Consider the following 12395-nt stretch of genomic DNA (forward strand, 5'->3'; position numbering starts at 1 on the left):
TACTCTTTAATCTTCTATTTCTTGGTTTGATATTTGTCTTAAGGGTAATTAGAAGGAATATAAAACCACAATCACATACTTTAACAGAAACAGGAATAGAACAGATAGACAAAAATATAAGCACAGGTATCTATCTAGTGAATCTATCTATCAAATAGATTATGAGAATAGCAGAGGCAAGCATGGTATAACTAGTAATGTACACAGTAATTATTTTATATCAGTAAAAGGTGTTCAGTGTAGTGAACTAGGAATTAAGGGAGTTGAACATTATACTTTTATAAAGATGTTTGTTTACATTTTTTTCAGGTCTAAAAAACTCATCCTTTGCCACAGACAACTGACTAGATATAATAATGTATGGTTCAATAGTTATTTAAGAAAATCTAGCAAGAATTAAAATGTGTTTGAATTGAAAAGTTCCCTGATACAGCTTTTTGGTCCTTTTTCCAACTATGAAACTATCCCCCCCAGACAATAACTTAGGTCACCTGCACATTAGATGTCATACGCAGGCAAAAACTAATAGGGTCATGGGCCCCTTGGAATATACCTAAAATAGACCTACTAACTTTGTCCAAAATGGAGACCCCAAATCTTCATCTGTAATATTCTTGCCTTTAGGTCAATGGTTAGTCAACCATTTGTTCTGCTTTATAAGCCACCAGGCTCTAGATGCTATCACGATGCCAATCTGACTTCACTGGGTAGACAACCCCACCAATATGTCCTGGAGCCCCACCTCCCCAGGTCCCTATCTCACTAGGGAAAGAGACAGGCGGGGAGTATGGATTGACCTGCCAACGCCCATGTTCAGCAGGGAAGCAATTACAGAAGCCAGACCTTCCACCTTCTGTACCTCATAGGGATCTTTGGTCCATACTCCCAGAAGGATAAAGAACAGGAAAGCTATCAAGCGAGGGGATGGGATACAGAGTTTTGCTGGTGGGAATTATGTGGAGTTGTGCCCCTTTTATCATATGGTCTTGTCAATATTTTCTTTCTTTCTTTCTTTCTTTCTTTCTTTCTTTCTTTCTTTCTTTCTTTCTTTCTTTCACCAGAGCACTGCTCAATTCTGGCTTATGGTGGTGCTGGGGATTGAACCTAGGACCTCAGAGCCTCTGACATAAAAGTTATTTGCAATTATTATGCTGTTATCTCAAGTCCTGTCAATATTTCCATTTTATAAATAAAAAGAATCAAAATCAGAGACTTTCAAATCATAACTGGAGATAGAAATTACCTAACCCATTTATAAATTTTTAAAACAAACATTTAAGAGTCAGCTCACTTACTGTGACACTCTGAGGTTTTACTGGTGGTGGTCCAGGTAGTTCTTCTGAATCTGGATGGTTCCAATGTCTGGCATTATATACAGCTTTTGTGGGAGACTAAAGAAATGAGAAAGGGATCAACTGTTTTCATTTTACTTTGCATCCTTACTAACATATTCATTTAGTAATATAGCTATATAAACAGAGTAAACAACATCAGGATCATCTCCTATCTGTGGCACATCACCAAATGGACAATTAGTGCTCTGGGCTCTTATTACCAACTAAATACTTCTTGCTGGACTTGTACAAATATAATAATCAATCTAACCAATTTAATATGGCCTCTATACCTCATACTACTGATTCATGACCCAAACTCTCTCAGCAGTTGAAACTGGATGGCAAATGACAAGTGACTGGGGTTCACCCACATCCATGGATGGGTAAACATGCATAATCAAATTCAGAAGATCAAGTCTGTATAAAAGGAAAAAATGCTGCTCACTTTCAGAAAGACTGATTAAACAAAGATTCACAACATCTCCATCTTCTACAATAGCTGTGCTATACTGCGTCCTTAAAACTTCTAATAAATTATTTGATCTCATCAAAACTTTTCTATTTGGGGGCTGGGCAGTAACACAGCAGGTTAAGCACGCATAGTGCAAAGGACAAGGACCAGCATAAGGATCCCAGTTTGAGCTCCCAGCTCCCCACGTGCAAGAGGGTCACTTCGCAAGCAGTGAAGCAGGTCTGCAGGTGTCTTATCTTTCTCTCCCCCCTCTGTCTTCCCCATCTCTCTCAATTTCTCTCTGATCTATCCAACAACAACAGCTATAACAACAATAACAATAACAACCACAAGAGTAACAATATGAGAAAAATAGCCTCCAGGAGCAGTGGATTCGTAGTACTGGCACCGAGCCCCAGTGATAACCCTGGAGGCAAAAAAAAGTTTTGTATTTATAATAATACATTAATATTTATATTTTAGTACCACACATTAAAAAAAAAGTCAGACTGGCCAAAAGTATACATGAAAAAATTAACCTTTTTCCTTTATAGCAAATCAATATACTTGTAATCAAGCATCACACAAATAATTATCATTTAAAACAAACACCAAAAATATAAAGTGTACATTGATTCATGTGTTCATTATATCAGAAAATCGTAACACAATAAATGCTGGTGAACAGATGAATGTAAAGCAGTGGTAGGAGGGCCAAGAAGACATAATGGTTATACAAAAAGACTTTCATTCCTGAGGCACCATGGGAACCACCAGGAGCCAGAACTGTGCAGTGTTCTAGTTAAAAAAAAAATTTTGTTTTCATATGTAAAATCAAGTCAGTAGTGCCACTGCCACTATCCAAAAAAAGAAAAATGTGGTTGATAACAGTATTGCAAAGGGTTATTAAAAAAAAAAACCTACTGAATATTTAGGGTCAGGAAAGATACCAGTGGTTTCTGAAACAGTCTTTCAAGCCCCTGGCACCATCAAAAGCTGGAGCTCTGTAGCACTCTGGCAAAAATATAACCAGCGGCAATTTAACAACCCAGGTTAGCACAGTGGATAGAGCATTAGCCTTACATGAGTGAGCATTTCCCAACTGCGCTGGAGGAACCCCCAGTGCTGTGGCATCTTCCTCCACCCACCAACACCATCCCCCAACTCTTCTATTTTATTGATAGGACAGAGAGAAATTGCGAGGGGAGGGGAGACAGAAAGGGAGAAAGACACCTGTAGACCTGCTTCATCACTGTGAAGCATTCCCGCTACAGGTAGCTTGAACCTGGGTCCTTGCGCTTAAGTGGATGCACCACCACCCTTGCCCCTTTCTCTCATCTGAAAAAGTCCACCAAAAAGTTCAGCAAAGACACCCCCCCCCCAAAAAAAAAGTGTGATGGATGGGCTTAATAGCTGACTAACTCAGCAAAGTATCAGCAACTAAAATAAAGAACTGAAAACTTAAAAGATGGACAGGATTAAAAACTGATAGAAAGCTGCCCTGTCACTCAGGAGAATGGATTAACAGGCAAATAAAATTGGCAGAAAGAGGAAAACAGTATTGGTCCCCAGTACACAAAACAGCTGTAAAGTGTCATAAGGATAGTTTCTGCCACAGAAACATGTTTACTAAAATCTTAACTACTAGAAACTTTGCTATTTGAAATCATCACTAAGAGTATAAAATACCCTACACTTCTAGGCTAAAGGATTCAATCACTTTGGAGATACAGTGTTATTAATATGGGTTCTGGACACAGCATCCAACGATTACTTTAGCATCATGGTTTCCAGCCAGACCTGATGACTATATTTTGAACTTCCCAAGTACCATTTCACTTAAATTTCACTTCAACCCCCAGTTCCCTCAAATTCTATAAAGACGTTCCCCTTAAGATGCTCGTGGTTCTTCCGATGTCCAATATCTAGTTTTGTCAAACTACAACTTTTCTCTTTTTTTTGTTTTTAGTCACCAGGGGTTGACAGCTGTGTGGTTCTACTTCTCGTAGCAGCAGACTCTCTTCCCTTTTTCTTTTGTAAGACAGGATGAGTGAGGGAGGGAAGGAGAGTGAAAGAGAAAGAGAGAAACTGCTCTTTGAATGTTGCTCCATGTAGTGGTAAGAAGTCCCAACATGGGCCCTCTCACTTGGCAAAGTGTGCCATCTCCCTGTTCCCATACTCCAATTTTTACCCACTGGTGTTAGGTGAGGCCCAAGAAGTACAGCTGTAATCCCAAGAGGAGAATAGAGAGAAAATCTATCTGAGGAAACATTGGTAGAAATTTCCCCAAACTTTGTAGGCTTTTGTTTACCAATTATCAAATATCTAGTACTAAATGAAGACTACTAAGAGATTAATCCCAAGAATCCTAGAAGTTAGCAGCAAAGGGAATGAACTGAGAGACTTAAGCACAATATTGCCAAGTAAACTCTCTGACCTAATCTTTCCTCCCTATATACTTTTAGTAAAGGAGAAACACCATCGGTAGTGTCTTCAAGGCTCTGACAAAGTAAAGCATGAACTCTATTCTGTCCTAGAATAAACACTGGTGAATTCCTATATTATAAACACTGAGAATTTAAAGATAAAAAATACAGTCACCAGACTTGAAACTTCCCAGGACTTTGTTAAACAGTAGTGGTTATGAACATGAGGTTCTAAGAGTATCAAGAAAATAGTCAAGAAAAGAATTTCTGAATTCTGACTAATTTTAATGCTTTCTTTTTCTATCTCTTTAGATAAGTGTCAAATATATTTCAAAGTCTCCAGGGTCTTGATAAAAATATAGCTAGGGGGAGTCGGGCGGTGGCGCAGTGGGTTAAGCGCACGTGGCGCAAAGCACAGGGACCGGTATAAGGATCCCGGTTCGAGCCCCCGGCTCCCCACCTGCAGGGGAGTCGCTTCACAGGCGGTGAAGCAGGTCTGCAGGTGTCTATCTTTCTCTCCCCCTCTCTCTCTGTCTTCCCCTCCTCTCTCCATTTCTCTCTGTCCTATCCAACAACAAAGCAACGTCAACAATGGCAATAATAACCGCAACGAGGCTGCAACAACTAGGGCAACAAAAAGGGGGGAAAAATGGCCTCCAGGAGCGGTGGATTCATGGTGCAGGCACCGAGCCCAGCAATAACCCTGGGGGGGGGGGGGGAGTATAGCTAGGGGCCAGGTGGTGGCACACTTGATTACACAAGCACATTACAGTGCACAAGGACCCCGGTTCAAGCCCCTGGTGTCTCTCTGTCTCTTTTCCTCTCTATCTCCCCCTTTTATAAATTTCTGTCTCTATTTTAAAAAAAGAAAAAAAAGAATAAATCAATCAATAAATAAAGCAAGCTATGGCTAAGGGGCCAAGGAAGTAGCAAAACTTGTGTACTAAATGTTGATGTCTGAGACCAGGAGATTCCGGGCTGAATACCTTAAGCCAGAGCTGAACAGCGTTCTGGTCTCTTTCTCTCTCTTATTGTCTATTATAAAAATAAAATAAGTAAACCTCAAAAAAAACAAAAACCTACAAACCAAACAAACATAGCTAAATCTGCTCATTCATTCAAAGTTCATTTCCTAGAAAACGAGTATTAGTGAGCAAAACTGCAACAAGACATCTGACAACCATTTATCAACTTACACTTTTTTTCATTCCTAGTATACAGCACAGAGAAGGGTTTGTAGTATGTATTGCATAAAAAAAGAAATAATGAAAAGGGAAAGTTAAACTAAAGAAAACTAAAAGTGGCTCTCTTTCCTACCTTCACCAGCTCTTTGGGTTGCCATAGATGCACTAATGGGTATGGGTATTCTACTTTCACATTTTGCTCAATATTGCTGAGCAGCAGACCTACCCTCCATCCTCTCTCTCTGGTTTCATAACCATTTATGTCCCAGGTTTCTAGTTCATGAGAATAAAGTAAATCTTAAACACTGCCAACTTATTTGGACTCTAGGATGATCTGTCAATTCCCAGTTAAGAATATGAAGTTCTTTGCTCAACAAATTGTTTGGCTTCATATGTTAACTCTCTTTTCAATCACCAGGTTCCAGATGCCACCAGGATGCTGGCTAGGCTTCCCTGGATTGAAGACCCCACCAATGTGTCCTGGAGCTCAGCTTCCCCAGAGTCACACCCTACTAGGGAAAGAGAGAGGCAGACTGGGGGTATGGACCGACCAGTCAACGCCCATGTTCAGCGGGGAAGCAATTACAGAAGCCAGACCTTCTACCTTCTGCATCCCTCAACGACCCTGAGTCCATGCTCCCAGAGGGATAGAGAATGGGAAAGCTATCAGGGGAGGGGGTGGGTTATGGGGATTGGGTGTTGGGAATTGTGTGGAGTTGTACCCCTCCTACCTTATGCTTTTGTTCACTAATCCTTTCTTAAATAAAAAATTTAAAAAAAAAAAAAAAAAAAAGAATATGAAGTTCTAATAGTATCAAGAAAATAAAGTCAAGAAAAGAATTTCTGAATCCTGGTTAATTTCAGTGATTTCTCTATCTCTTTAGATAAGTATCAAATGTATTTCAAAGTCTCCAGGCTCTTGATGAAACTATGGCTAGGGGCCAGGTACCCATGGGTAAAACAAATGGACAGAAAAATGAGTTGCTTCATGGAAACTGGGTTCTGTTTGCTAGAGAAAGTCTGTGTAAAGAACAGATGTTCTTGGGTGGGAGGTGGGACAACTTGTCCTTCTAAAAACTCATGAGTTATAAGACTCTGTTTTTAAGTTAACAAAATATATAAACTCCTTTTATTTAAAAAAAAAAAAAAAAAGACTTGAGGGTGGGGGGGTTAGATAGCATAATGGTTATACAAACAGACTCTCAACCTGAGGCTCAAGACCCCAGGTTCAATACCCCCACCCCCACCATAAGCCACAGATATGCAGTGATCTGGTTAAAAAAAAAAGACTATAAATGTGTAAGACTATATGCAGCTTTAACTTTCTTTTAAGTATAATTTATTAACACTAGAGGGAACTAGAACATCAGTGTAGTACCTGGGATAAAACCCACAACCTTATTTATGCTTCAAAGTCCTATACTACCTCCTTAGCCATAACAAATTTCCTTTCCTTTTATTGTCTCCAGCGATCTAGGTGATGGCACGTGAATCCACAGCTCCTGGCAGCCATTTCTTCCTTTCTATTTTTTGTTTAATTTGACAGAACAGAAAGAAACTGAGAGGTGAGGGGGAGAGAAAAGAAGAAAGAAAAGCACCTGTAGATCTGCTTTACTACTCATGAAGGCCCCTTGCAGGTGGAGAGCTGGGGCTTGGTCCCGGGTCCTTATGCACTATATGTGTGTTTAACTGGGTGCATCAACCTCTGGCCCCCACAATTTAAATTTTCTAATACAACTAAATATATATAATATATAATAACATATCAACACTCAAATTTTAATTCAATTACCAGAAGCTCACAATTCAGTCTCATATTGAAAGACAGAAGGGGGGGAGGAGCCACTCCAGATTGTTCCTTGAGAGTCAAACTGAAGATGAACTCAGAATTAAACCACAGAGAAATTATCATAGTGAAGGTAAAAAAAAATAATACCCCAGCTCCCCACCTGCAGTGGAGTCACTTCACAGGTGGTGAAGCAGGTCTACAGGTGTCTCTCTTTCTCTCCCCCTGTCTTCCCTTCCACTCTCCATTTCTCTGTCTTATCCAGCAACAACATCAATAACAACAATAATAAAATAACAAGGGCAACAAAAAAGGAATAAATAAATAGTATTAAAAAAAAAAAAGCAATGGCTTATGTTCCTAGTAGCATACAACCCTCCTCCAAGCACTGAGTTAGGATAACTATATAATCCCAGAGGTCAAATTAAAAGCAAGGCTGGCAGAAAAAACAGATCTAAACATATCAGTGCATATACAGCTGCAAAATATAGGAAGAAGGGAAGTCATAACTAGTAATTAATAACAGGGTGGCATTTCTTAAAAATATTAACACAAGAAAAGAAAGATACAGAATACCACCCTGACACAAGCCATTCATTGAACTGGGGATACCATGATTATGAGTTCAATATACTAGATTATCTTCCAGGCCACGGGATAGCATTTTATTTATTTTTTTTTCGGGATAGCATTTTAATAATAAAATAACTAACCATTCATGGACTCCCTCCAGTGTGATGCTCCTATGATGTGCAGGCTCTTGATCTCAGGGTATTAAGAATAGTAAGGTGCAACCAGGTGCACCACCACTGGCCCCTAGTTTTTATTGTTTCTACATCCTATTTTCTCACTTATTTGTGACAATTTTCCATGGTTAGTCCTTACTCTCTACTTTTTTTTTAATATTCATTTATTTATTCCCTTTTATTGCCCTTGTTTTATTGTCATATAGGCACTGAGCCTTAGTGCCAAAAAGGGGTGGGGGAATGACCATACCATATCTAGTGATCAGGTGTTTATTCCAAGATACAATTCTTTACTAAAAGAAAATAGGAGGCCCTTGGAGAATTGACTGATTTAATGTTTGGGAACGCATATGGGTCATGAACATCTTAGAATATCATAAAATGAGGAAACTTAAAATTCATGGGCCAAATCTATGAAAATTATGAACATCAAAACAGTGACAGTACTAGCATTTAAATAACAGTAACAAAGGACTTAGCAAAATATAAATCACTATCACAGTGACATAAAAGAATGAAAAACAACACATGGAAAAGAAAAGGTATTCTAGTGGCAGGAAGTCAATTAACTGTAGAAAGAATTACGTAAAGTAAAAATATTCAAAAATCCTATTAACTGATTTAAGCTTGGTGTATTGCACCAAAGTAAACCATGGGGGGGGGGGGGCTCCAGGTCCTGGAATATGATGGCAGAGGACGACCTAGTGGGGGTTGAATTGTTATGTGGGAAACTGAGCAATGTTGGGCATTTAGTAATTTTATTACTAAAATTACTGTATTTTACTGTCGACTGTAAACCAATAAACCCCCAATAAAGAAATAGGAAAAAAAAAGTGATTTAAGCAAAAGACTATGCTAAAACTAGTAAGGGAGGGGTAGGGTGGTCTCAGGCACTATATAAAATGGTGGACTAGTGTTCTGATCTCTCAAAATAATAGTGGGTAAGCAAGCTCACAGAAAACAAAGGACTAGTTAACATCAACATGGGGCCAGGTGATGGCGCACCTGGTTGAGCACACATTACAGTGTGCAAAGGCCCAGGTTCAAGCTCCCAGTCCCCACCTACAGGGAGAAATCTTATCAAATGGTGAAGCAGGTCTGCAGTTGTCTGTCTCTCTGTCTCTCTGTATCGTCCCCTACCCTCGGCTTCTGGTTATCTCTATCCAATAAACAAAGATGATAAAATCATAGGAAAAAATCAAAATAAATTAACACTGTGTCAGCTGGCACAATGTAGTGAACAGGCAACAACTAACAACTCTTCTATGGCATCTTCTCCAAACATCTATGAAAACTAGTCTAATCATGAGGAAATAACATACAAATTGAAGAACAGTCCATAAAATAATGTCAACTCTTCTAAAATGTCAACATTATGGAAAAGAATAGAGAAGACAGTTGTTTTAGACTGATGAGCAGAAACTCATGACTACTAATACAATAGGTAATTTTGGACTGGAGTATAGGCTCTTTGTTTTGAATGATGTGTGGATACGGTTTGTTTTGCCATGATGGCCATTACTGAGACAACTGCAAACTTTGGGATCTGTGGATCAGACTTTATTATTGTTTGAATGTTATTAGTCTCCTGGTTTTGATAGTTATACAGTGGGCTGGTCTGCTGTAAGAATGCTCAAACTAAGGTAATTGGGGAAAAAACAGGCATCAAGTCTATAACTTAATCTCAAGTTACACACACCAATGGGAAGGGTACCCATTTTCTACCCTTTGGGACAACTGAAAGTCTTAAGGCATTTTGGGTAGTGCCAATTAAGGGAGGTATGAGATATTATTACTTTACTTGTGGTTAGAGGTCACAGATGCTGCTAAATAGCCACCAGTATATTAGCTCTCATCGCCACAATGGAACTTGGTCTAAAACTCAACAGTGCTGTAGCTAAGAAACCCTAATGTGTAGACAGAGGGAGTCTTGCCACTGAAAGCTAAGCGTTCTCTATTGCCCAGAAATTAGGTCATCAGCACTGTTAAATTTAGTCAGGTTATAGAACTGTTTCCAGAAAACCTAGATACTCCCACTGACCTACTGGCTACATGATGGTTTTTCTATTATAATGAAGAACTGGAACAACTGCTAAGAAAATATCCTACAGTTCTGCCCCCTTTCTTTTTTCTCTAAAAGATTTTGGGAATAACCTATATTAAAGTTCCTAGGAGAATTGAGTTACTTATTTTTTGCACAGAAAACATAAATTTTAATCTTTTTAATTTTTTAATATTTACTATTTGTTTTCCCTTTTGTTACTCTTGTTTTTGTTGTTGTAGTATAGTTATTATTGTTGTTATTGATGCTGTCATTGTTAGACAGGACAGAGAGAAATGGAGATGGGGAAGATGGGGGGGGGGAGAGACACCTGCAGACCTGCTTCACCACCTGTGAAGCAACTCCCCTGCAGGTGGGGAGCTGGGGGCTTGAACCGGGATCCTTATGCCGGTCCTTGCGCTTTGCGCCATGTGCACTTAACCTGCTGTGCTACTCCCAAATTTTAATTTCTTATAAATTAAATTTATTGTTTTTCACTACATTAAATGTATATATACTATTTAACTAGAAAGTTTGGTCTCATTTATGTCCTCTATCTTATACTCACTGGGTGAAATTTCTCCTCTTATTTCTGTTCCTCGTTCTCATGTTTCTTCTTTCAACAACTTAATAGTTGGAAGAAAAATGGATGGCCTATTTTTTTTTATATAAAGTTTGGATATATATTTTTTAAAGGTTTTATTTATTTGTTACTGAGAAAGATAGGAGGAGAGAGAAAGAACCAGACATCACTCTGGCACATGTGCTGCCGGGGATCGAACTCAGGACCTCATGCCTGAGAGTCCAAAGCTTTATCACTGTGCCACCTCCCGGACCAAAGGATGTCCTATTTCTTATCAGTTTCAGATTTTCTATTAATTTTATTGTTCTCTTTCTGAAAAAAAGCATCTAAACTCATTATACCAATATTTTTACAAATATACAATTCCCAAGGACTCCAAAGCACTTTCACTACTTTTTAACCAAAGCACTATGACACTTAAAATCAGTTTCTTTTGACACTTATCGATTCACCCAAATAGTAGTATGTAATTATTTATTTTTTTTCTTTTCCTTAGGGAGTAAGCAAGAAAACCATAACAATGCACTGGCACATGTGATATCAGGGAGCCAAACTCAGAATCTCATGCTTTGAAGTTCAACACTACCTGTTGTATCAACCTCCTAGGCCACTAAGTGAGGAATTTCTAACATAATTCCACTTAGAATAAAAAGGGTTTGGGTGAATATTTTAATGGGAGATTAAAAAGATATACTAAACTTCAGGGAATAAAATTTTTGGACTATTGTTTTAAAGCTTTAACCAAAGTATATTTAAAAAAAGATTTTAGTCAGAGAGAAGAGGTAGAGAAGGAGGCGAGGAGGGGGAAAGGGAGGGGGAGGGAGAGAGAGGGAGAGGGAGAGGGAAAGAGAGAGACTAAGACCAAAGAAATACTCAGTTCTAGTTTATGAAGGTGCCAGGGATTGAACCTGGTACTTCCAGGTTTCATACAAGAAAGTCTGGTATGCAGAAACTGCTATCTCCCCAGTCCTGTATCCTTTTTATTTATTCCTTTTTGTTGCCCTTGTTTATTATTGTTATTGTAGTTATCATTGTTGTTGTTGGATAGGACAGACAGAAATGGAGAGAGGAGGGGAAGACAGAGAGGGGGAGAGAAAGATAGACACCTGTAGTCCTGTTTGACCTGTGAAGCAAACCCCCTGCAGATGGAGAGCTGGGGGCTCCAACCAGGATCTTTACACCGGTACTTGTACTTTGCGCCACGTGCGCTTAACCTGCTGCACTACCGCCTGACTCCCTCAGTCCTGTATCTTTTAAGTAAGTTCAATGCCATTGCTCCTTTGGTTTTACAAGTTAACAGTAATTTCCCCCTAGAACCATCCATTAATAGTCAGTAGAGCTTTTGCCTACTCCCACAGGGACTTACTTTAGGCCAGATATATTTCGTCATTATCAGACCACATGCTTGCTCACTACTATCTTCTATGTCATGCAGCAAAAAAGTGAGTTCAATATTCCTTAAAAATATATTTGGAGGGAGTCGGGCTGTAGTACAGCGGGCTAAGCGCAGGTGGCGCAAAGCACAAAGACCAGCATAAGGATCCCGGTTCGAGCCCCGGCTCCCCACCTGCAGGGGAGTCGCTTCACAGGCGGTGAAGCAGGTCTGCAGGTGTCTATCTCTCCTCCACTCTGTCTTCCCCTCCCTCTCTCCATTTCTCTCTGTCCTATCCAACAACAACAACAACAATAATAACTACAACAATAAAAAAAAACAACAAGGGCAACAAAAGGGAATAAATAAATAAAATTTAAAAAAAATATATATATATATATATTTGGAGTGTGGTCCAGGAGGTGGCAAAGTGATAAGGCTTTGGATTCTCAAGCATGAGGTCCCGAGT

At 39.2% G+C, this 12395-nt stretch overlaps 1 protein-coding gene across 2 annotated transcripts in view; it reads right to left on the minus strand.

Moving 5' to 3' along the window:
* Nucleotides 1-12395, minus strand: part of WAPL (WAPL cohesin release factor) — a 94493-nt gene that overhangs the window by 39846 nt on the left and 42252 nt on the right. For both annotated transcript variants that reach the window (XM_016191340.2, XM_060190970.1), the window contains one exon: nucleotides 1296-1391. In XM_016191340.2, coding sequence (XP_016046826.1) covers nucleotides 1296-1391 — 96 coding nt within the window. The remainder of the gene's footprint in view (nucleotides 1-1295; nucleotides 1392-12395) is intronic.

This window comes from Erinaceus europaeus, chromosome 1 (assembly GCF_950295315.1).
Source record: "Erinaceus europaeus chromosome 1, mEriEur2.1, whole genome shotgun sequence".
Lineage (NCBI taxonomy): Eukaryota > Metazoa > Chordata > Mammalia > Eulipotyphla > Erinaceidae > Erinaceus > Erinaceus europaeus.